The sequence below is a fragment of the Rhinoraja longicauda genome, chromosome 26, assembly GCF_053455715.1.
Source record: "Rhinoraja longicauda isolate Sanriku21f chromosome 26, sRhiLon1.1, whole genome shotgun sequence".
Classification (NCBI taxonomy): Eukaryota; Metazoa; Chordata; class Chondrichthyes; order Rajiformes; family Arhynchobatidae; genus Rhinoraja; species Rhinoraja longicauda.
The window spans coordinates 33,284,621-33,306,326 of record NC_135978.1 but is presented as its reverse complement, the minus strand read 5'-3'; the positions used below and the strand labels follow the sequence as shown (position 1 = coordinate 33,306,326).

The 21,706-nt window shown below is 44.7% G+C and overlaps 1 protein-coding gene across 4 annotated transcripts in view; it reads right to left on the bottom strand.

Annotated features, from left to right (window-relative positions):
- The window catches only part of cux1b (cut-like homeobox 1b), a 477,189-nt gene that overhangs the window by 216,902 nt on the left and 238,581 nt on the right, over positions 1-21,706 (bottom strand). For 3 of the 4 annotated variants that reach the window (XM_078422717.1, XM_078422719.1, XM_078422718.1), the window contains exons 13-15: positions 16,267-16,315; positions 1,436-1,532; positions 105-776 (exon numbers count right to left, since the gene is read on the bottom strand). In XM_078422717.1, coding sequence (XP_078278843.1) covers positions 105-776; positions 1,436-1,532; positions 16,267-16,315 — 818 coding nt within the window. The remainder of the gene's footprint in view (positions 1-104; positions 777-1,435; positions 1,533-16,266; positions 16,316-21,706) is intronic. The other variant, XM_078422720.1, reaches the window with a different exon arrangement.

The following is a 21,706-nucleotide window of genomic DNA, read 5'->3' as shown; positions in this document are numbered from 1 at the left end:
AATAATTGACTCCCTCCTTTGCGGTGGGAGGTGAGACAAAACCACTGTAAGAACACTGTATTTTTAAGGGATTGAGAATGAAGAGGATCAAATGCATCACCCACCTCTTTGCCTGCCCTGGATGCTTCGCAAGGCCAGGATGTTCTGTTCGTCGGACAAGAACTGCTTCATCTTGTGGAAAGGCTCCTTCCCTCGAACAGTCAGCTTATTCCATGGCTTCGGTCTGGCCAGTATCTCACTGACGGAGCCTTGAGACAAGCCCAGTACATAATGTCCAAATATCCGCTGGCCAATATTGTGCTTGATCAACTGCTCTTTTACTTGCCGTGCAATCTCTGCCGTGTCCAGCTCCTCGCCTTCAGATATGCTGCCGGCGCTCTCTGACTGGCTGGGCGAAGGGATCATTCCGTTCACGTCCGAGCTGGCTGGGATGGGGCTTGGGGACGATATGGAGTTTGTGCTGTAAGGACCTGTTGGAAAAAGCATGGTTGTGCTTCCCGCATCCTGCATTGCCTTGGAGTAGAAGGACTGCATTAGCTGCCGCTGAAGAAGCGAGTTTAGTGCAAATTTCCCCGCAGAGGCCAGGGGGATCGGGGAGCTTGTCAATGATGAGCTGAAAAAATCTTGACCTAAAACCGTTGGTGAGAATTGGTGCGTACCGTTAGCACTGGAAGCCTGCTCACTCGCGCTGCGCAGCAACTTAGAGGGAGGGGAGCTTGGTGAGGTCGAAGGACGCACACTCTCAAGTCGGTCGTTCCCATTTCTCCCAGCTGACCCTACAAGAAAGGTCAAACACAATGCATTATGGGGGAGCGAAAAAGTCAAACCATGAAAATTAGCAAACTTTTAGCCCAAAATTGCAGGTTTTCAAAGGGCTTTTCTCCTGATATGGATGGTCAAATTTGACTATGCCAGACTAGCCCCCAATGGCAGATGACATGCATTTGTTGTTTGTACCTTTCTTGTAAATAGCAGCCTGGAGAATTCTTACAACCACTTAAGCAGCCCTTAGCACACATCTACTTCATACGAGCGGCACAGTTAGGCAATGTGTTAGCTTAACAAATATAAAGTTCTACTTAGAGAGATAGTTATAGCAAATACAAAATGGCTTCAATTACAGGTGATTGAATACTGTATTAGTTATTGAATTTACACTCTGACAGAAACCTATAAGAAAAAAAAACAAGGCTTATAAACCCAAATACATCAATAACATTCAAGACAAGAAGCTGTTATTTTTCTGAAATCATCGTTTCTCAGAAAGGTTCTTTCTATTACCCAGTCTGTACAAGTACACAACCATAATTTAGTGGTTTTGGAGTGTGTAATACACATTAATCCTGCTGCCATGCACTAATGCAGACTTTGATCTCAGGATATGTACTCACATTCCCCAAGCACAGCTACATAAGCTGCAAACGCAAAGACCTACCGCTAAGGTCACTGTTGGTGATACGCAGAGTTGCATTTTCAGACTGTAATGAGCGGTTCTTCTCCAGCAGAAGTACCTCTAGGGTTTTGGATGTATCCTGTGAAAGAAACGGTAATGCCGTCAGATTTACTTAATGTTAAACATGTGATATTTCAGTACTCATTTGCTTAATCAGGGATTCATTAAGAATGAAAATTAATGGCAGACATGCAGCCCAAGGCAATCACTTCCAGTTCCAAACTCCTTCAACGGCACGCCGACTTCATGAAGTGCCTGGTAATTCTTGTTTACCGACAACCACACTGGATGAAACGATACAAGTCATTTGTGAATGTGCATTAACTTAGGATAAAGAAACTACAAAGTATTTCTCCTCCTTCAGCAGACTTGTAAAAAATCCACAAAATCTTCCAGCTCTCCAGCACTGAAACAACATCTCTCCCACAATCAAAGCAACCTGATATTCTAAAAATATACACAATGGACCACAAGGCAATGTGGGATATCTGAAGAAGGGTCTCGAACCAAAATGTCACCCATTCCTTCTCTCCAGAGATGCTGCCTGTCCCGCTGAGTTACTCCAGCATTTTGTGTCCACCTTGTTAACTAGTCCAATGGGGGAAACCTTGAACCCTTTCATCTACTTCCTAAGTAAACCTTAAATTTCCAAACGTAATCAAATTATCGACATAACCTAGCAAAATGTTTTTGTCTCTACCACGCCAAAATCTACCACACCACCTTACCCCGAGCTGAGACGTGGTGCTTCAGCTGCTGGCAAACCATTTTGTGAGCAGGTTTGGCAAGGAAGGGCGAGGCGTAGAGGTTTGTGTGTCTGTGGGTGGGTAAGAGACTTTGTAATGCGATCCTGCTATTAAAAGATTAACTTATTTTCAATTTTACAAATGTGATGCAAATACAGTAGAATCATTGAAATTTCATGCACAGGAACATTGAGCAATATGGCACAGGAATCCTACAGTCCACAATGTCCCTGACAACCATGACACCAGTTTCAACTAATCCCATCTGCCTGCACATGGTACATATCCAAAGACGTACAGGTATGTAGGTTAATTGGCTGGGTAAATGTAAAAATTGTCCCTAGTGGGTGTAGGATAGTGTTGATGTGCGGGGATCGCTGGGCGGCACGGACTTGATGGGCCGAAAAGGCCTGTTTCCGGCTGTATATATATGATATGATATGATATCCCTCCATTCCCAACCTGTTCATCTACCTGTGTAAATACCCCTTAGATTTTACGATATCTGCATATAGTACCATCCCTGGCAGCACGTGCAAAGAAAACCCACCTTGCAAATCTCCTATGAGTTCCCCTCCCCCACCCGCATCTTAAATTTAATACCCTACTGAGGGGTGATCTTATAGATGCGTATAAAACCACGAGGCAAATAGATGGGGCAAATGCAGTCTTTTACCTAGCGTCGGGGAATGAAGAAGCAGAGAGCATAGGTTTAAGGCGAGCATGGAAAGATTTATTAGGAACGCGAGAGGCAACCTTTTCACACAGAGGATGGTGGGTGTCTGCACTAAGTGTGAGGGGCATCTGGGTTGGCATGGAAAGGTTGGGCTGAATGAGTGTATGACTCTATGACTTTATGAGGGGGGATATATACAATGCATTCAGAAAGTATTCACACCCTTCACTTTTTCCACGTTTTGTTACGTTACAGCCATTTTTTTAAATGGATTAAATTTGTTTTTTTAATCATCAATCTATACCCCATAATAAAAATTCAAAAACACGTGTTTACAAATGTTTGCAATTAAAAATAAATAAGTGAAATATCACATTTACATAAGTATTCAGACCCTTTACTCAGTACTTTGTTGAGGCACCTTTGGCAGCGATTACAGCCTCAAGTCTTCTTGGGTATGACGCTACAAGCTTGGCACACCTGTATTTGGGTAATTTCTCCCATTCTTCTCTGCAGATCCTCTCAAGCTCTGTCAGGTTGGATGGGGAGCGTGAATGCACAACTATTTTCAGGTCCCTCCAGAGATGTTCGATCGGGTTCAAGTCCGGGCTCTGGCTGGGCCACTCAGGGACATTCACAGACTTGTCACAAAGCCACTCCTGCGATGCCTTGGCTGTGTGCTTAGGGTCGTTGTCCTGTTGGAAGGTGAACCTCTACCCCAGTCTGAGGTCCAGAATGCTCTGGAGCAGGTTTTCATCAAGGATCTCTCTGTACTTTGCTCCGTTCATCTTTCCCTCGATCTTGACTAGTCTCCCAGTTCCTGCCGGTGAAAAACATCCCCACAGCATGATGCTGCCACCACCATGCTTCACCGTAGGTTATAGTATTGGCCAGGTGATGAGTGGTGCCTGGTTTCCTCCAGATGTGACGCTTGACATTCAGGCCAAAGAGTTCAATCTTGGTTTCATCAGACCTGAGAATCCTGTTTCTCGTGGTCTGAGAGTTCTTTAAGTGCCTTTTGGCAAATTCCAAGCGGGCTGTCATGTGCCTTTTACTGAGGAGTGGCTTCCGTCTGGCCACTCTACAATAAAGGCCTGGTTGGTGGAGTGTGCAGATATAGTTGTCCTTCTGGAAGGTTCTCCCATCTTCACTGAGGAATTCTGGAGCTCTGTCAGAGTGACCATCGGGATCTTGGTCACCTCCCTGACCAAGGCCCTTCTCCCCCGATTGCTCAGTTTGGCCGGGCGGCCAGTTCTGTGAAGAGTCCTGGTGGTTCCAAAGTTCTTCCATTTAAGAATGACGGAGACCACTGTGCTGTTCGGGACCTGCAATGTTGCAGAAATTGTTTTATACCCTTTCCGAGATCTGTGTCTCGACACAATCCTGTCTCGGAGGTCTACAGACAATTCCTTCGTCTTCATGGCTTGGTCTTTGCTCTGACATGCACTGTCAACTGTGGGACCTTATATAGACAGGTGTGTGCCTTTCCAAATCATGTCCAGTCAAATTAATTTACCACTGGTGGAGTCCAATCAAGTTGTAGAAACATCTCAATGGTAATCAATGGAAACAGGATGAACCTAAGCTCAATTTTGAGTGTCATGGCAAAGGGTCTGAATAAGTATGTAAATGTGATATGTCAGTTATTTCTTTTTAATTACTTTGCAAAAATTTCTAAACACCTGTTTTCGCTTTTTTATTATGGGGTATTGTGTTTAGATTGATGATTAAAAAAATAATTTAATCCATTTTAAAATAAGGCTGTAATGTAACAAAATGTGGAATAGGTGAAGGGGTCTGAATGCTTTCTGAATGCACTGTATGTATGTTCATGATCTGGATGATGGAAGTGCAGGCTTTGAGGCCACGCTTGTAGATAATATGAAGATAGGTGGAGGGGCAGGTAATGTTGAGGAAGCAGGGACTCTGCAGAAGGACTTTGGACAGGTTGGGAGAGTGGGCAAAGAAGTGGCAGGTGGAATACAGCGGAGAAAAGTGTAGGGTCATGCATTTAGGTAGAAGGAATAAAGGCGCAGACTAATTTCTAAACAGGGATAGGATTCAGAAATCGGAGGTGCAAAAGGGCTTAGGAGTATTGGTGCAGGATTCCCAAAAGGTTATTTGCAGGTTGAGTCGGTAGTAAGGAAGGCAAATGCAATGTTAGCATTCATGTAGCCAAGTAAGGACGTCATGCTGAGGCTTCATAAGGCACTGACTGGTAAGGTGCCATTTGGAGTATTGTGAGTAGTTTGGGCCCCATAACTGAGGAAGGATGTGCTGGCTTTGGAGAGGCTCCAGAGGAGGTTGATGAGAATGATCCTGGGGATGATTGGGTTAACATATGATGAGCATTTGAAGGCTCTGGGCCTGTACTCGCTGGAGTATAGATGGATGTGAGGAGATTCTCATTTAAACCTACCAGATAATGAAAGGACTAACTAGATCGAGGGGACATGGAGCAGATGTGGGAGAGTCTAGGACCAGAGGGCACAGCCTCAGAATAAAATGAAGTACTTTTAGAATGGAGACGAGGAGGAATTTCTTTAGCCAGAGGGAGGTGAATCTGTGGAATTCATTGTCTCAGACAGCTCTGGAGACCGACATTGGATATTTTTAAAGCAGAGACTGATAAGTTTTTGATTAGTAAAGATGTCAGTTACAGTGAGAAGGCAGGAGAATGGGGTTGAGAGGGAAAAACATGATTGAATGCAGAGTAGACTCGATGGGCTGAATGGCCTAATTCTGCTCCTATGTTTTATGGTCTTCACGGGATTAAATACCCTCGTACTTTTACACAACCCAATTGCGTCTCCATTCATACTTCACTGCTCTGAAGAATATGACCAAGTCTATCAGACTTCTCCTCACACTTTCCCAGCATTGGCAACGTCCTTATACATTACCTCTGTGGCTCAACTTGTGAACAGGGCCACTTACAGTATTTACATTATACAGTATATATACCTGTTATGCAATATATATAGTTCTAGCAACAACTCCTGCTCTTATAGTTGGTGCCTCTGCTTATACAGGTAATTCTGCTATAACATGATAATTGTGTTCCAAAGAAATAGTTTTGCAGTGGTAGAGTTGCTGCCTTATAGCACCAGAGACCCTGGTTCCATCCTGACTACGAGTGTTGTCTGTACGGAGTTGTATGTTCTCTCTGTGACCGCGTGGGTTTTCTCCAGGTGCTCCGGCTTCATCCCACATCCCAAAGATGGGCAGGTTTGTAGGTTAATGAGCTGTAAATTGTCCCCAGTGTGTGGGATAGAACTAGTGTACGGGTGATTGTTGGTTGGCGTGGACTAAGAGAGCAGAAGGGCCTATTTCCACCCTGTATCTCTAAACAAAACTAAACATCGTGTTATAGAAAATTGCCATATAAATTGCCATACAATGGCTAGAGAGTTTCAAACTCGCAATAACAATGTTTTTGCTGCAAGGATTTTCAAAACAAAGTCTTTTTAATAGCTATCGATTTATTGTTGAAGCTGCAGCCTAAAAGCTTTAAAGGCTGTATGTTATGTTGTTTCAGAGTATTACAGAGTATAAAGGACAGAGAGTGCTGGGGTAACTCAGTGGGTCAGGCAGCATCCCTGCACAATATGGATAGGTGTCAAGTCAAGTTTATTTGTCACATACACATACAAGATGTGCAGTGAAATGAAAGTTCACCCCCAGTCCAGCACTAAGAGCAATAGAAATAAGCAATTTCACACACAATCACAAACCAACACAAAACAAAAAAAAAGAAACATCCATCACAGCGAGTCTCCTCCAGTCCCCTCCTCACTGTGATGGAAGGCCAGAATGTCTTTTCTCTTCCCCTGCCGTCTTCTCCCGCGGTCAGGCTGTTGAAGTTACCACGTTGCGAATGGTATGTTAGCATTCATAGCAAGAGGATTTGAGTATAGGAGCAGGGAGGTTCTGCTGCAGTTGTACAGGGCCTTGGTGAGACCGCACCTGGAGTATTGTGTACAGTTTTGGTCTCCTAATCTGAGGAAAGACATTCTAGCCTTAGAGGGAGTACAGAGAAGGTTCACCAGATTGATCCCTGGGATGGCAGGACTTTCATATGAAGAAAGACTGGATAGACTAGGCTTATACTCGCTGGAATTTAGAAGACTGAGGGGGGATCTTATTGAAACATATAAAATTCTTAAGGGGTTGGAGAGGCTAGATGCGGGAAGATTGTTCCCGATGTTGGGGAAGTCCAGAACCAGGGGTCACAGCTTAAGGATAAGGGGGAAGTCTTTTAGGACCGAGATGAGAAAACATTTCTTCACACAGAGAGTGGTGAGTCTGTGGAATTCTCTGCCACAGATGGTAGTTGAGGCCAGTTCATTAGCTATATTTAAGAGGGAGTTAGATGTGGCCCTTGTGGCTAAAGGGATCAGGGGGTATGGAGAGAAGGCAGGTACAGGTTACTGAGCTGGATGATCAGCCATGATCATATTGAATGGCGGTGCAGGCTCGAAGGGCTGAATGGCCTACTCCTGCACCTATTTTCTATGTTTCTATGTTTCTATGTTCCAGGCCGCGCCGGACGGTGAAAGGTCCGTGGCCGGCCGACCCAAGCCCCGCGATCCGGGGCGGGTGAAGACGCCGCCGCTGCACGTCGGGTCGGTCGTGGCTCCCGACATTGAAGCCCCCGCCGGGCAGAGAAAATCCCGTGGCCTATTTCAGGCCGCGCCGGATGGTGAAAGGTCCGCGACGGGCCGACCCAAGCCCCGTGATCCGGGGCGGGCGAAGACACTGCCGCTGCCGGAGCTCCCGATGTCGGCCCCCACCCAGGGGTCTGCGAGCTTCCGATATTCACGCGGCCCGCGGCCAAAGCCCCCAGAGCCTCCGAAGGCGAGTCGCAGCCGCTCCCGCAGCGCCACCACAGCCTCCAAAGGCAGCCAGCTCCGCAGATGGTAAGTCCAGTCTGCGGGCTCTGCGAACCAGAGACCAGGTGGTCCCAGGTGGAGGCCGCCAGCTCCAGGTGTTTGGCCGATGGTAGGCCGCAGCGGGAACGGAGACACCACCCAGAAAAAAGGTTGCGTCTCCGTTCGGAAGAGACAATTTTACAGTTTCCCCCCCCCCCCAACACATAGTACACAATCACAAAAAACACTACATCACATCTACGCACTACAATCAAGACAAAAAACACAAAAGACAAACGGACTGCAGGTAAGCCGCAGCAGCTAGGGCAGCACCGCCATTTTAGAGAGTGCTGGAGTAACTCGGTGGGTCAGGCAGCATCCCTGGACAATATGGATAAGTGACGTTTCGGGTCGGGACCCTTCTTCAGACTGATTGTAGGAGGGAAGAAAGTTGGGAGAGATGAGGGGCAGGACCAAGCCTGGCAGGTTAGAGGTGAACACAGACCAGGAGCATTATTCATAGGCAGATGGTTGGACAAGGCCAGAGATTAAAACAGAAGATGAGAGGCAAAAGGATTGAAGAGTTGTGAAGATTAAAGATTGAAGAGACGCGATACGGACCAGGCGACAGTAGGTGTAGCACATGTACCTCCTCCTCATCTCCATCCAGGCACCCCAGGTGAGGCAGAGGTTTACCTGCACCCCCTTTAACTTTATCTACTGCACCCAGTGTTGCCGATGTGGCCTCCTGTACATCGGTAAGACCAAACGTAGACTCAACGAACTTTAGTTTAGTTTACAGACCAACGCAGAAACAGGCCCTTCGGCCCACTTCTTCACCCCATCTCCCCACCACCCACCCCCCTACTCACCCACAATCAGTCTGATGAAGGGTCCCGACCCAAAGTATCATCTATCCACGTTCTCCAGAAATGCTGCCTGACCCGTTGAGTTACTCCAGCACTCTGTGAAACATCACCTATCCATGTTCTCCAGAGATGCTGCCTGACCCACTGAGTTGCTCCAGCACTCTGTGAAACGTCACCTATCCATGTTGAGGCCAGTTCATTGGCTATATTTAAGAGGGAGTTAGATGTGGCCCTTGTGGCTAAAGGGATCAGGGGGTATGGAGAGAAGGCAGGTATGGGATACTGAGTTGGATGATCAGCCACGATCATATTGAATGGCGGTGCAGGCTTGAAGGGCCGAATGGCCTACTCCTGCACCTATTTTCTATGTTTCTATGTTCTAGAAACATAGAAAATAGGTGCAGGAGGAGGCCATTCGGCCCTTCGAGCGAGCACCGCCATTCATTGTGATCATGGCTGATCATCCCCAATCAATACCCCGTGCCTGTCTTCTCCCCATGTTCCTTGATTCCACTAGCCCCTAGAGCTCTATCTAACTCTCTCTTAAATCCATCCAGTGATTTGGCTTCCACTGCCCTCTGTGGCAGAGAATTCCACAAATTCACAACTCTCTGGGTGAAAAAGTTTTTTCTCACCTCAGTTTTAAATGGCCTCCCCTTTATTCTAAGACTGTAGCCCCTGGTTCTGGACTTGCCCACCATTGGGAACATTTTTCCTGCATGTAGTGTCCAGTCCTTTTATAATTTTATATGTTTCTATAAGATCCGCTCTCATCATTCTAAACTCCAGTGAATACCAGCACTATGTGAAACGTCACCTATGCACGTTCTCCAGAGATGCTGCCTGACCCACTGAGTTACTCCAGCACTCTGTGAAACGTCACCTATCCATGTTCTCCTGAGATGCCGCCTGACCCATTGAGTTACTCCAGGACTTTGTGCTTTTTTTGTCAATAGAAGCGATTGCTTGTCTAGTTCAATGACCTCCCACATTGAAACTGACAGCCTGTGGTCTTAAGAGGAAATGGTGTCTGATTACTGTGGGAAAGTCAAATGGAAACAGATCTTTTCTGAGACTTTTTTTTTCCAGGACAGCTGTTTTTTAACTTCTCAATTTCCAAAGTAACCTTCAAGATGTTCGGTATTTCCCATTCAAAATCATCTTATAACCAATTAGGCCAGCACGATAGAAATAGTCTTCCACTATTCAGCATTCACGTTATATCAAATTCACCTTGTGAGAACACGCATTATAGCAGAACTACCTGTAAAAGGGAGCATCCTACATATCTTTTCCATCTACAAGCTGCCTCGGCAAGGCCACCAGCTTAATCAAAGATGAGTGTCAAACCCCCCCCCCCCCCGGTTACTCTCTCTTCTCCCCTCTCAAGAGGTACGGAATTTGAAAATGCACACCTCCACATTCAGGAAGTTTCTTCCCAGTTGTTACCAAACAACTGAACTATCCTCTTACCAACTAGAGAGCGGTCCTGACCTGTCATCTACCTCATTGAAGACCCTCGAATTACCCTTAATCACACTTTACTGGATTTTATCTTGCGCTAAACATTATTCCCTTTATCCTATATCTGTACACTGTAGACAGCTTGAGTGTAATCATGTATAGTCTTTCCCCTGAATGAATAGCACGCAACAAAAGTTTTACCTGTACCTCAATACATGTGACAATAATAATCGAGCCTAAATTTTTTAACCAATTTGCTGTTACCGTTAAGATTTTACCGGCATACACTCCAAAGTCGCTCGTTTGCTCCACAATTATCAACATCTCATCTGCAACCTTTGATGCATCACCCCAATACATCACTTCATTTGTCCCTGGCATTTGCCAGTTATCATTTGACTAAACTATCTGTGTCCACCTCAAGGTGAAGGCTGATCTTCACTTTGTTCCAACTTGGCCAATTGTGGTCATCATCTGTAAACTACTTTATCAAACCCCCTACCTTTAAGTCTAAACTATTACTGTACATAACAAACAGTACGGGTTGAACACTACAGGTAATTGCCTTCCCTTCACAAAGACACTCGTCAAACATTGCCCTTTGCTTCAACCACTCAGCCAATTTTGGATCTAATTTTCCAGTTTCCTTTGTATCTCATGCTCTTTTACTTTTGAGTTTAGTTTAGTTTAGAGATACAGCATGGAAACAGGCCCTTCGGCTCACTGAGCCGACTATTGATCACCGCTCTCCCATCAGACAAGTGGTACAGAAGTGTGACAACAACGCATACCTTCAGATTCAGGGACAGTTTCTTCCCTGCTGATATCAGGCAACTGAACCATCCTATCACCAGCCTGATCAGCCTGCTAGAACTACTTCAGTCTGTTCATTTTTAATTTCTAAAGATACAGCATGAAAGCAGACCCTTCAGCCCATGGCGACCGCCGATCACCCATTCACACCAGTTCTATGTTATCCCACTTTCTCATCCACTCCCTGCACATTGGGGACAATTTTACGCAGGCCAATTAACTCACAAGCCTTGGGACATGGACGGAAACCAGAGCTCCCGGAGGAAAGCCCTGGAAACCACAGGGAGAACATGCAAACTCCACACAGATACCGGCAGAGGTCAGGATCGAACCAGAGACCCAGTTCAATTCCGAAGCCAGGATATAACCTGGATCTCTGGTGCTGTTAAGCGGCATCACTGCCTGCTGGCCACGGTGAGCCCTTGTTTACCTTAACATCACCTTAAGTAGCTCATTTTTAAGTCTGTTGATGGAAGAAACTCTAATATAGTTAATTAAAACAAGATAGATTTATCATCAATGTTATGGTGTAGAGAGCCAATTGACTGGTTGCATTAAGGCCTGGCTCAGTAACTCGAACGCACAGGAATGGAGGAGGCTAGAAAATTTGTAGACATTGCTCGGTCCATCAAGGATATTGGCCTCTCCACAACCACAGTAATCTACAGGAGACACAGCCTCAAAAAGGCAACTAATGTCATCGAAGACCACACCACCCTCTTATCTCACGACTACCATCAGGAGAGAAGTACAGAAGCCTGAGAATCATGATCCTGGCAACCATCAGGCTCTTGAACACGCACAACATTAACCTCAACGCTACCCCTGGAATTATGAACTACTATGGACTTTTTATTCCTTGTACTATGGACTTCAGTTCTGCACTATAATGGTCAGATTACCGAATATTACTGATTATTAATTTATTGTATTAGTTATTATTGTCTATTTGTTGTGTTATTGTGTTAATGCGAAATAACTGCAGCTACAACAATAAATATTTAATTGTTCTGCTGCCAATTAGTACTTTAGGTTCTTTCAGAAAATAGTTCAAAGGACGAACGACGACTCTCTATCATATTTTATTCATATTAAAAAAATTAGTTTGTCCACAAAAATATTTTTCCCAAAAACTTCTGCAGAAGCCTGAACAATTTGGCTAACTGACTGATACCATTAAAACAATTGCCAGGCGCTCATTTGCCCAGAGCAGGGCAATCAAGAACCAGAGGATATAGTTTAAGGAGAGAGGGGAAAGATTTACGAGGAACATGAGGGGCCTTTTCACACAGAGTTTGGTGGAATGATATGGATATGGAACAAGCTGCTAGAGGGGGTAGTTGAGACAGGCACCATAACAACATTCAAAAGACATTTGGACAGGTACATGGATAGGAAATGTTTAGGGAGTATATGGGTCAAATATGGACAGGTGGGACAAGTGTAGATGGGAGATAGATACAAAATGTTGGAGTAATTCAGTGGGACAGGCAGCATCTCTGTATAGAAGGAATGGGTGACATTTCCAGACGAGACCCTTCTTCAGACTGAGCATTGGGGGAGAAGGAGTCACAGAGATAAGGAAGTGTAAGAGATCAAAAGAGATGTTCAAGGAAAATGTAGAATAGACCATTGTTAGCTAGGAGAAGGTGACAACAAAACAAACAGATAAAATGTAATCAGGGGGACAGTCAGACTGGTCGGAGAACTGGGAAGGGGGAGGGATGGAGAGAGAGGGAAATCAAGGGTTATTTGAAGTTAGAGAAGTCAATATTCATACCGCTAGGGTGTAAGCTACCCAAGCAAAATATGCTGTTCCTCCAATTTGTGCTGGGACTCACTCTGACAATGGAGGAGGTCCAGGTCAGAAAGGAATGGGAGGGGGAGTTAAAGTGTTTAGCAACCGGGAGATCAGGTAGGTTTAAGAAAGAACTGCAGATGCTGGTTTAAATCGAAGGTAGACACAAAATGCTGGAGTAATTCAGCGGGACAGGCAGCATCTCTGGAGAGAAGCAATGGGTGACGTTTCGGGTCGAGGCCCGTCTTCAGACTGAAGAACGGTCTCGACCAGAAACGTCTCCCATTCCTTTGCATCTGGTAAGTTTAGGTGGACATGTTGGTCAGAGTGGGCAATTTGGGCCAAAGGGCCTGTTTCCGTGTTGTATGCCTAGATGACTCTACAGCTGATAAAAAGTTTTTTTTTTTAACATTCTTCTTCTTGCATTCAGGAAAACCATAGGTAAAAATGTGCCTTGTAAAATAAAGTTACATGAGCAATTAGATTATCAATAACATTTTAAAATGATAATTATTACTTGTATGGTATTTAAATTCCCTCCCATCATTTTCATTATATTTAAAAAAAATTAAATCCATAAAAATTAAATCCGTAAGGATTCAGGATCAGTTCCTGTGGATTGGAGGATAGCTAATGTTATCCCACTTTTCAAAAAAGGAGCGAGAGAGAGAAAACGAGGAATTATAGACCAGTTAGCCTGACTTCGGTGGTGGGAAAGATGCTGGAGTCAATTATTAAAGAGGTAATAACGGTACATTTGAATAGCAGTAAAAGGATAAGTCCAAGTCAGCATGGATTTATGAAGGGGAAATCATGCTTGACTAATGTTCTGGAATTTTTTGAGGACGTGACAAGTAAAATGGATGTAGGGGAGCCAATGGATATAGTGTATCTAGACTTTACAGTAAGCCTTTGATAAGATCCCACACGGGGGATTGGTGACTAAAATTAGAGCACATGGTGTTGGGGGTAGGGTGCTGACATGGATAGAAAATTGGTTGGCAGACAGGAAGCAAAGAGTAGGAGTAAACGGGTCCTTTTCAGAATGGCAGGCAGTGGCGAGTGGAGTGCCGCAAGGCTCGGTGTTGGGGCCGCAACTGTTTACCATATATGTTAATGATTTGGAAGAGGGAATTAGAAGCAACACTAGCAAGTTTGCGGATGACACAAAGCTGGGTAAACTGTGAAGAGGATGTTAGGAGGTTGCAGGGTGACCTGGACAGGTTGAGTGAGTGGGCAGATGCGTGGCAGATGCAGTATAATATAGATAAATGTGAGGTTATCCACTTTGGCGGCAAAAACAAGGAAGCAGATTATTTTCTCAATGGAGTTAGGTTATGTAAGGGGGAGGTGCAGTGAGACCTGGGTGTCCTTGTACACCAGTCACTGAATGTTGGCGTGCAGGTACAGCAGGCAGTGAAGAAAGCTAATGGAATGTTGGCCTTCATAACAAGAGGATTTCAGTATAGGAGTAAAGAGGTTCTTCTGCAGTAGTATAGTGCCCTGGTAAGACCACATCTGGAGTGTTGTGTACAGTTTTGGTCTCCTAATTTGAGGAAGGACATTCTTGTAATTGAGGCAGTGCAGCGTAGGTTCACGAGATTGATCCCTGGGATGGCGGGACTGACATATGAGGAAAGATTGAAAAGACTAGGTTTGTATTCACTGGAGTTTAGAAGGATGAGAGGGGATCTTATAGAAACATATAAAATTATAAAAGGACTGGACAAGCTAGATGCAGGTAAAATGTTCCCAATGGTGGGCGAGTCCAGAATCATGCGCCACAGTCTTAGAATAAAGGAGAGGCCATTTAAAACTGAGGTGAGAAAAAACTTTTTCACCCAGAGAGTTGTGAATTTGTGGAATTCTCTGCCACAGAGGACAGTGGAAGCCAAATCACTGGATGGATTTAAGAGAGAGTTAGATAGAGCTCTAGGGGCTAGTGGAATCAAGGGATATGGGGAGAAGGCAAGCACGGGTTATTGATTAGGGACGATCCGCCATGATCACAATGAATTGATCATGGCTCGATGGGCCGAATGGCCTCCTCCGGCACCTATTTTCTATGTTTCTATGTAAGCACGTTATTATACTTCAACGATGTACTAAACAAACTGCATGTAAGTCATGATAAATCTTTTGGACATGTGGAGCCACAATAATGTCACATTGGTTATATTTTCAAATAATTGTATCATGAATTGATGACCATATACCCATATGTCTGCAAATTTATATTAAATGCTGACATGAAAATGATTCAACTTTCACACTGTACAAAAACAAACCAATTTATTACATATTTCCTAGCCTTTTGCATCGTACAGAATTACAGCATAATACATGTTAACAAATGATTCCCAATAGTATTAACTGAATACTTAAAATAACAGATGCAGACAATAGTCAGAAATTTGCAGGCAAAATTAGATTTCAATAAAGAAATAGGTTACTGAAATAAAATGGAGACTAAAACTACATTGGAACTACAAGGGTCTCGACCCAAAACATCACCCATTCCTTCTCTCCCGAGATACTGCCCGACCCGCTGGGTTACTCCAGCATTTTGTGTCTACCTTGGAACTTCAGATGCTGGTTTACATAACAAAGGGCTGCTGAATCTCCCAGTAGCTAATTATTTTAACTTTCCTTCCCATTACCATACTGACCATTCTGTCCTGGGCGTCCTGCATTGCCAGAGTAAGGTCACATACAAACTGGAGAAACAGTACCTCATATTGCGCCTAGGTAGCTTACAACCCAATGGTATGAACAATGAATTCTCCAATTTTAAGTAACTAACCTACAAACAAACATCAACCTTCTTTACTCCCCTTACGTTTCCCCCTCCCCTCTCTTCCCTGTGCCTCACCTGGATTTGCACCCATTTTCACCTGCATTCCTTCCTCTGGCTTCACAATTCACAACACTTCTATTCCCATCTCACGCTTTTAGTCTGGTGATCTCATCATCTGCCTATCAAAACACCCCTTCACCTGTATCCACCTATCACTTGCCAGGCTTTGTCTCCCCCCCACCACAATCAGACTGAAGAATGGTCCCGACCCGAAAAGTCACCTATCCATGTTCTCCAGCGATGCTGACTAACCTGCTGAATTACTCCAGCATTTTGTGTCTTTTTTTTAACTGAAATAAGATATTTGCAAATCAACCTGTTATATTGTACATAGATATACTTTAATGAAAACTGTCACCTGCAGTGGTCTGAAATTCTTCACATTGAGTTCTAATATTGCCAAGAGTACTTGGCATGATTAACCAGGGCTGAATTTTGAGATGATTTCTTTCACTGCACATTGAGATTGACTGGGCACGGATGTGCACATTAGTAAAGTAAAGAACTCCAGCTTGTTAAAATTTCACAGTGAAAGACTTCATTGATACCTTTAAAGGTTTATATCCAGGACTGAAATGTCTGCTTTTCTCTGTGTGCAGACGTTCTCAGCCCAGCCTCCACCTTTACTGAGATGAATGCCATTGACAAACACGGTCTTCTGAAATTCCTCACATTGAACTGGGAAATCAAGTACAGAAAAGTATCAGAAAAGAACCTACCTGGGCCGCAGATCCTTCTGATGGTATAAATTCCATGGACTTCAAGACACTGGAAATAACGGAAAAAGGGGCTGATTTATTGCTGAATATCATCATTGAATTAGCAAACTGCAGCAAGATAATAGTTCTCCATCCACATGCAAACATTGCTCCCTCTCCAAAGCCTCCACAACATTCCTGTAATGGTGTGACCAGAACTGCATGTAATGCTCCAAATGCTATCTAACCAAAGTCTTATAGAGCTGCATCAAGTCAAGTTTATTTGTCACATACATATACAAGATGTGCAGTGAAATGAAAGTGGCAGCGCCTGCGGATTGTGCTAAACTACAAAACACAATAGAAAAAAAAAATCTTTAACACAAAAAATAAATTAATACAGTAAATTAAATTAGTCCCTGGTGATATGAGAGTTAACAGTCCTGATGGCCTGTGGGAAGAAACTCCGTCTCATCCTCTTTGTTTTCACAGCGTGACAGCGGAGGCGTTTGCCTGACCGTAGCAGGTGGAACAGTCCGTTGCTGGGGTGGTAGGGCTCCCCCATAATGTTGCTGGCTCTGGATCTGCACCTCCTGATGTATAGGTCCTGCAGGGGGGCGAGTGTAGTTCCCATGGTGCGTTCAGTCGAACGCACTACTCTCCGCAGAGCCTTCCTGTCCTGGGCAGAGCTGTTCCCAAACCAGATTGAGATGTTGCCGGACAAGATGCTCTCTACAGCCCCAGAGTAGAAGCACTGAAGGATCCTCAGAGAGACTCTGAATTTCCTCAACTGTCTGAGGTGGTAAAGGCGCTGCCTTGCCTTACTCACCAGTACGGCAATGTGTGTTGTCCATGTCAGATCCTCTGTGATGTGGACTCCCAGGTATTTAAAGCTACTCACCCTATCCACAGTAATCCCATTTATCTCCAGTGGCGTGTATGTCCTCGAACGTTGAGCCCTTCTGAAGTCTACAATCAGCTCCTTAGTTTTTGTGACATTCAAGAGGAGGCTGCTGTCCTGACACCAGAGTGCCAGATCAGCCACCTCCTCCCGGTAGGTCTTCTCATCGTTATCGGAGATCAGGCCCACCACCACAGTGTCATCGGCAAACTTGATGATGGAGTTGGAGCTGAACCTGGCCACACAGTCATGTGTGTACAGGGAGTACAGTAGGGGGCTAAGGACGCAACCCTGGGGGGATCCTGTGTTCAGGGTGAGGGGGTTAGATGTATGTCTCCCCATCTTGACCACTTGGGGCCTGGCGGTGAGAAAGTCCAGGGCCCAGGCACACAGGGGAGCGTTAAGCCCCAGTTTCAGCAGCTTCTCAGCCAGTCTGGTGGGGACTATTGCGTTGAAAGCTGAACTAAAATCAATGAACAGCATCCTCACATAGCCCCCCTTCTGGCTGTCAAGATGAGAGAGAGCAGTGTGCAGAACCTGGGAGACCCCATCATCCGTGGATCTGTTCGGACGGTATGTGAACTGCAGCAGGTCCATATTGCGAAGGAAGAGGGCACAGGTGTGGTTCTTGATCAGCCTCTCGAAGCATTTCATGACAACCGAGGTGAGGGCCACCGGTCGATAGTCATTCAAACAAGCTGGAGAGGCATTCTTTGGCACTGGTAAGATGATGGATCTTTTGAAGCGTGCAGGGACCACGGACTTGGCCAAGGAGAGGTTGAATATTGTAGTGAGCACTGGAGCAAGCTGAGTGGCACAAGACTTTAATACTCGCCCAGATATACCATCTGGGCCTCCATCTTTCCTCGTGTTCACACGCGTCAGAGCCCTCCTCACGTCGTGCTCAGACACCGAGAATGTGTGCACATCCCCGGCGGTGGATCCCCCTCCAGCCTCGCTAGCCAGCGACTTCCTACTCATATTCAATGCCCCGAGCAATGACAGTGAGCAAACCGTATGCCATCTTTACCGCCCTATCTACATGTGTAACCAGCTTCAGTGAGCTATGAACCTGGACTCCCACTGCGCATCAATGCTGTTACGGGTCTTGCCATTAACTGTATACTTTTCCCTTAGTCAACCTCCAAAAGTGCAACACCTCACACTTCCTCGGGTCTTCAAGGATCTTTGGGCTTACATTCTAAGGTCCCACCGTCATTCAACACGCCTTAATGCCCTACCATTCATGGTGTATACATGAGCCTCTAGATTAATGTACTCTAGAATAATTCCCAAAATGTACCACCTCACATCTGTCAGGATTAAACGCCATCTACCATATTTCAGCCCATTTCACCAACACATGGACATCTCTCTGCAGCCTCGGACTACCATTTTACCCGGCCCCATGGTATAACTCACTGTGTGTACTCTTGAACAATAAAGGCCTCAAGTGAGATCTTGGAAAACATGGATCGCTTTACAGCAAAGCCAACACCAGTCATGAAATGCATACCACCAGCAGAATACCAGCACTGCCTTTGCCTGTCCGAGGAAAAGACTGTTTGAAGATCAGGACCTCAAATCAGCTCAGCACTCACCAATCTGGAACTAATTACTTGCAGAAAATTAAATGGTCCTTTCCATGTAATCAGAGCATCCTCACTGCCTTAATTTGAGAACGATCATTAAATTTAAAAGGGAAGTACAATCTCTATACATGTTTGGATGTTGTGCTACATGGAAAATGCTTTGAAAATGTAAGTTGGTCTTCACTGTAAAGATTTATAGTAAAATATCAAGCTTAGGATTTTTCTATTCTGGGAACAAAGAGAAAAAACAGCAATGATTTTGACAGTGAATATGACATTTGAACTGCTTACTTCAACAACTTTTTGCAAACATGGTTGTGACCATCTTCCTGATGCAGCAAGCAACACCATTAGCTGTCATCACATGAATGAAGATATAAATGAAGGAACATCTGCTTAATTCACAGTTTAATTTGTTCATACCCAGCACCGTCTGATTAATAAAACTAACTGAATTATCACAGAGGCATCCCTATGTAACGGACTTTGTATGAGCATCCTTAGGCATGCGTTCAACGTCAAACAGTTCAGCACAGGAAGAGGCTCTTCGGCCCACAATGTCTGTGCTGAACATAATGTCAAGTTAAATTAATCTCCTCTGCCTGCACATGATCCACATTCCCTGCATATCTACATACCTATCTAAAAAACTCTTAAATGCAACTATCGTATCTGGCTCAACCATCAACGTTAGCAGCCTGTTACCCTCTCCCAACTTATGGCGGTCTCCCCTCAATCTCCGGCATACCAGAGAAAATAATCCATGTCCAACCCATCCTTGTAGCTCACACTCTCTAATCTAGATAGCATTCTGATAAACCTTTTCAGCACCCTCGTCCACAATGTCTTGCTTCCATTCTCTCCGTCAGAGCTGTTGGTAGACAGAGAAGCAGCCACAGCTGGGACCGAATGTGCTTTATTGAGCAAATGGGTGGGCTACTAGAAGGGTCTGTTATCATTCTTCATTTCACTTAGCTCCTGCTTGCTTCTGTCAGAGAGACTCGCGATACTCATTGTCTTCACAGATGCTCCTCCACTTTGAGTGATTTCAGGGTAGGCATTCCCATGATTTGTTCAGAACAGTACAGTTTATCAATACGGTTTTAGGGAGGAGACTCTATCTCCTGGGTATGACAGAGCTTGGAATGGGGTCCCTATCTGGGGTAGTCTGGTCTCGGGAATCACGTGTAGCTCAGGCCTGTATTTGACAGGTGCCCTGGCTGAGAAATATGAATGATCATTAAACACAGGAGGTGCCGGAAGACTGGAGTCTACTGTCACCTCATGTTGTGCCTCAATTTAAGGGCTGCAAGGAAAAGCTTGGGAACCCTTTAACTCTATTATCTTTCTAAACCTTCTCTATCCCTGTAGTTATCCAGGTGTTGTTTAAGCCTTCTCTATCCCTGCGGTATCCAAGTGTCTTTTAAACATTGCATTTTTGTCTACCTCAACAAGGTGATCCGTCATCCTACTAAGCCACAGGGAAGAGTCGCAGCCTGTCCAGCTTCTCCTTAAAACGTAAGCACCGCAGACCAGGCAACAATCTTGTGCATCTTGTTGACATTCTTATAGGTGGGCAGTCACAACTCCGTGTGAGAGCACGCTCGGACTCACCAAGTATTTATACAGCTGTGTCATGAAGTCCCAGCTTTTGTACTCAACTCCCTTCCAAGTTAAAGCAAGCGTGCCAAATGCCTTCCTCACCACGCTGTCCACCTATTTGGCAACTTCCAGGCAACAATGTACCTGTACTCCTCATTCTCTATTCTATGCTCCATCCTCTCCAGGTATTCTACTCTACTCTTCAGAACACTATCATTTACTGCTCAAGCCTTGGTTTAACTGCCAAATCTCACACTTGTCCAAGTTCAATTCCATCTGTAATGTCTTAGACCACTTCTCCAGTTCATCTCGATCCTGTGTAATCTCAGATAACCTTCTTCACTGTCCTTTGCACCATGAACGTTATGTTCACAAACTTACTAACCATGTTTAATGACATTGTTAATATAGATAACAAACAATGCAAGACTCAGCATCGATCACTGCAACACACCAGTGGTCACAAGCCTCCAATCTGAGTAACAACACTCCACTACCACCCTCTGACCCTGGGTCTCATGTGATCTCACCTTCCCTACCATGTGGGACATTGTCAAAGGCTTTGCTGAAGTCCATGTTGTCAATGACTCTCGTCCCGCCCTCACCAATACTCCTCTTCAAAAAACTATGTTGACAATCGCTAATCAGTTCTTGCCTTTCGAAATGCTGGCAGATCCTGTCACTCAGAATCCTTTCAGTAATTGTAGTTCCCTGGGCTATAGTACTTGCAGCTCCTCATAAATAAAGCCACAGCACCCACCATCTCCAGTCATCCAGTACCTCATCCGTGACTAAAGATGATGCACATATCTCTTCCTGCAATTGCTTCCTCAGCTTCCCACAATATCCTAGGATTCACTTGATCAGGGCCCAGTGATTTATCCACCTTAACATTGAATGGTGGGCAGGCTTGTAGGGCAGGGTGCCCTACTTCTGCTCCTACTTTCTTGTGTTCACATGCTCATTGAACTAGTCCAATGTCTCTACATCCATCAGGCTATTAAACACTACATCCTCCAAATAAGCTCTGAACCACAAAGACTTGGTAGCATTGGTTTTGTCTTTGTCTTTTTGCACTATTATTGTTTGTGTGTGTGTGAATCTGTGTGTATGTTATATATAAATATCTTATATATGTGTGTGTGCATGTATATGTGTATGTAAAAAAATGTGTGTGCGTGTGTATAAATATATATATATATATGCACACATACATACACACACACACACATATATACACGCACACACACGCACATACATACACACACACACATGCACACATATATACATGCACACACACACACACATGCACACTGGACGTTTTTTCTAATTTCTCATTTCGTTTACAGAGTAGCCAATAGTCAAC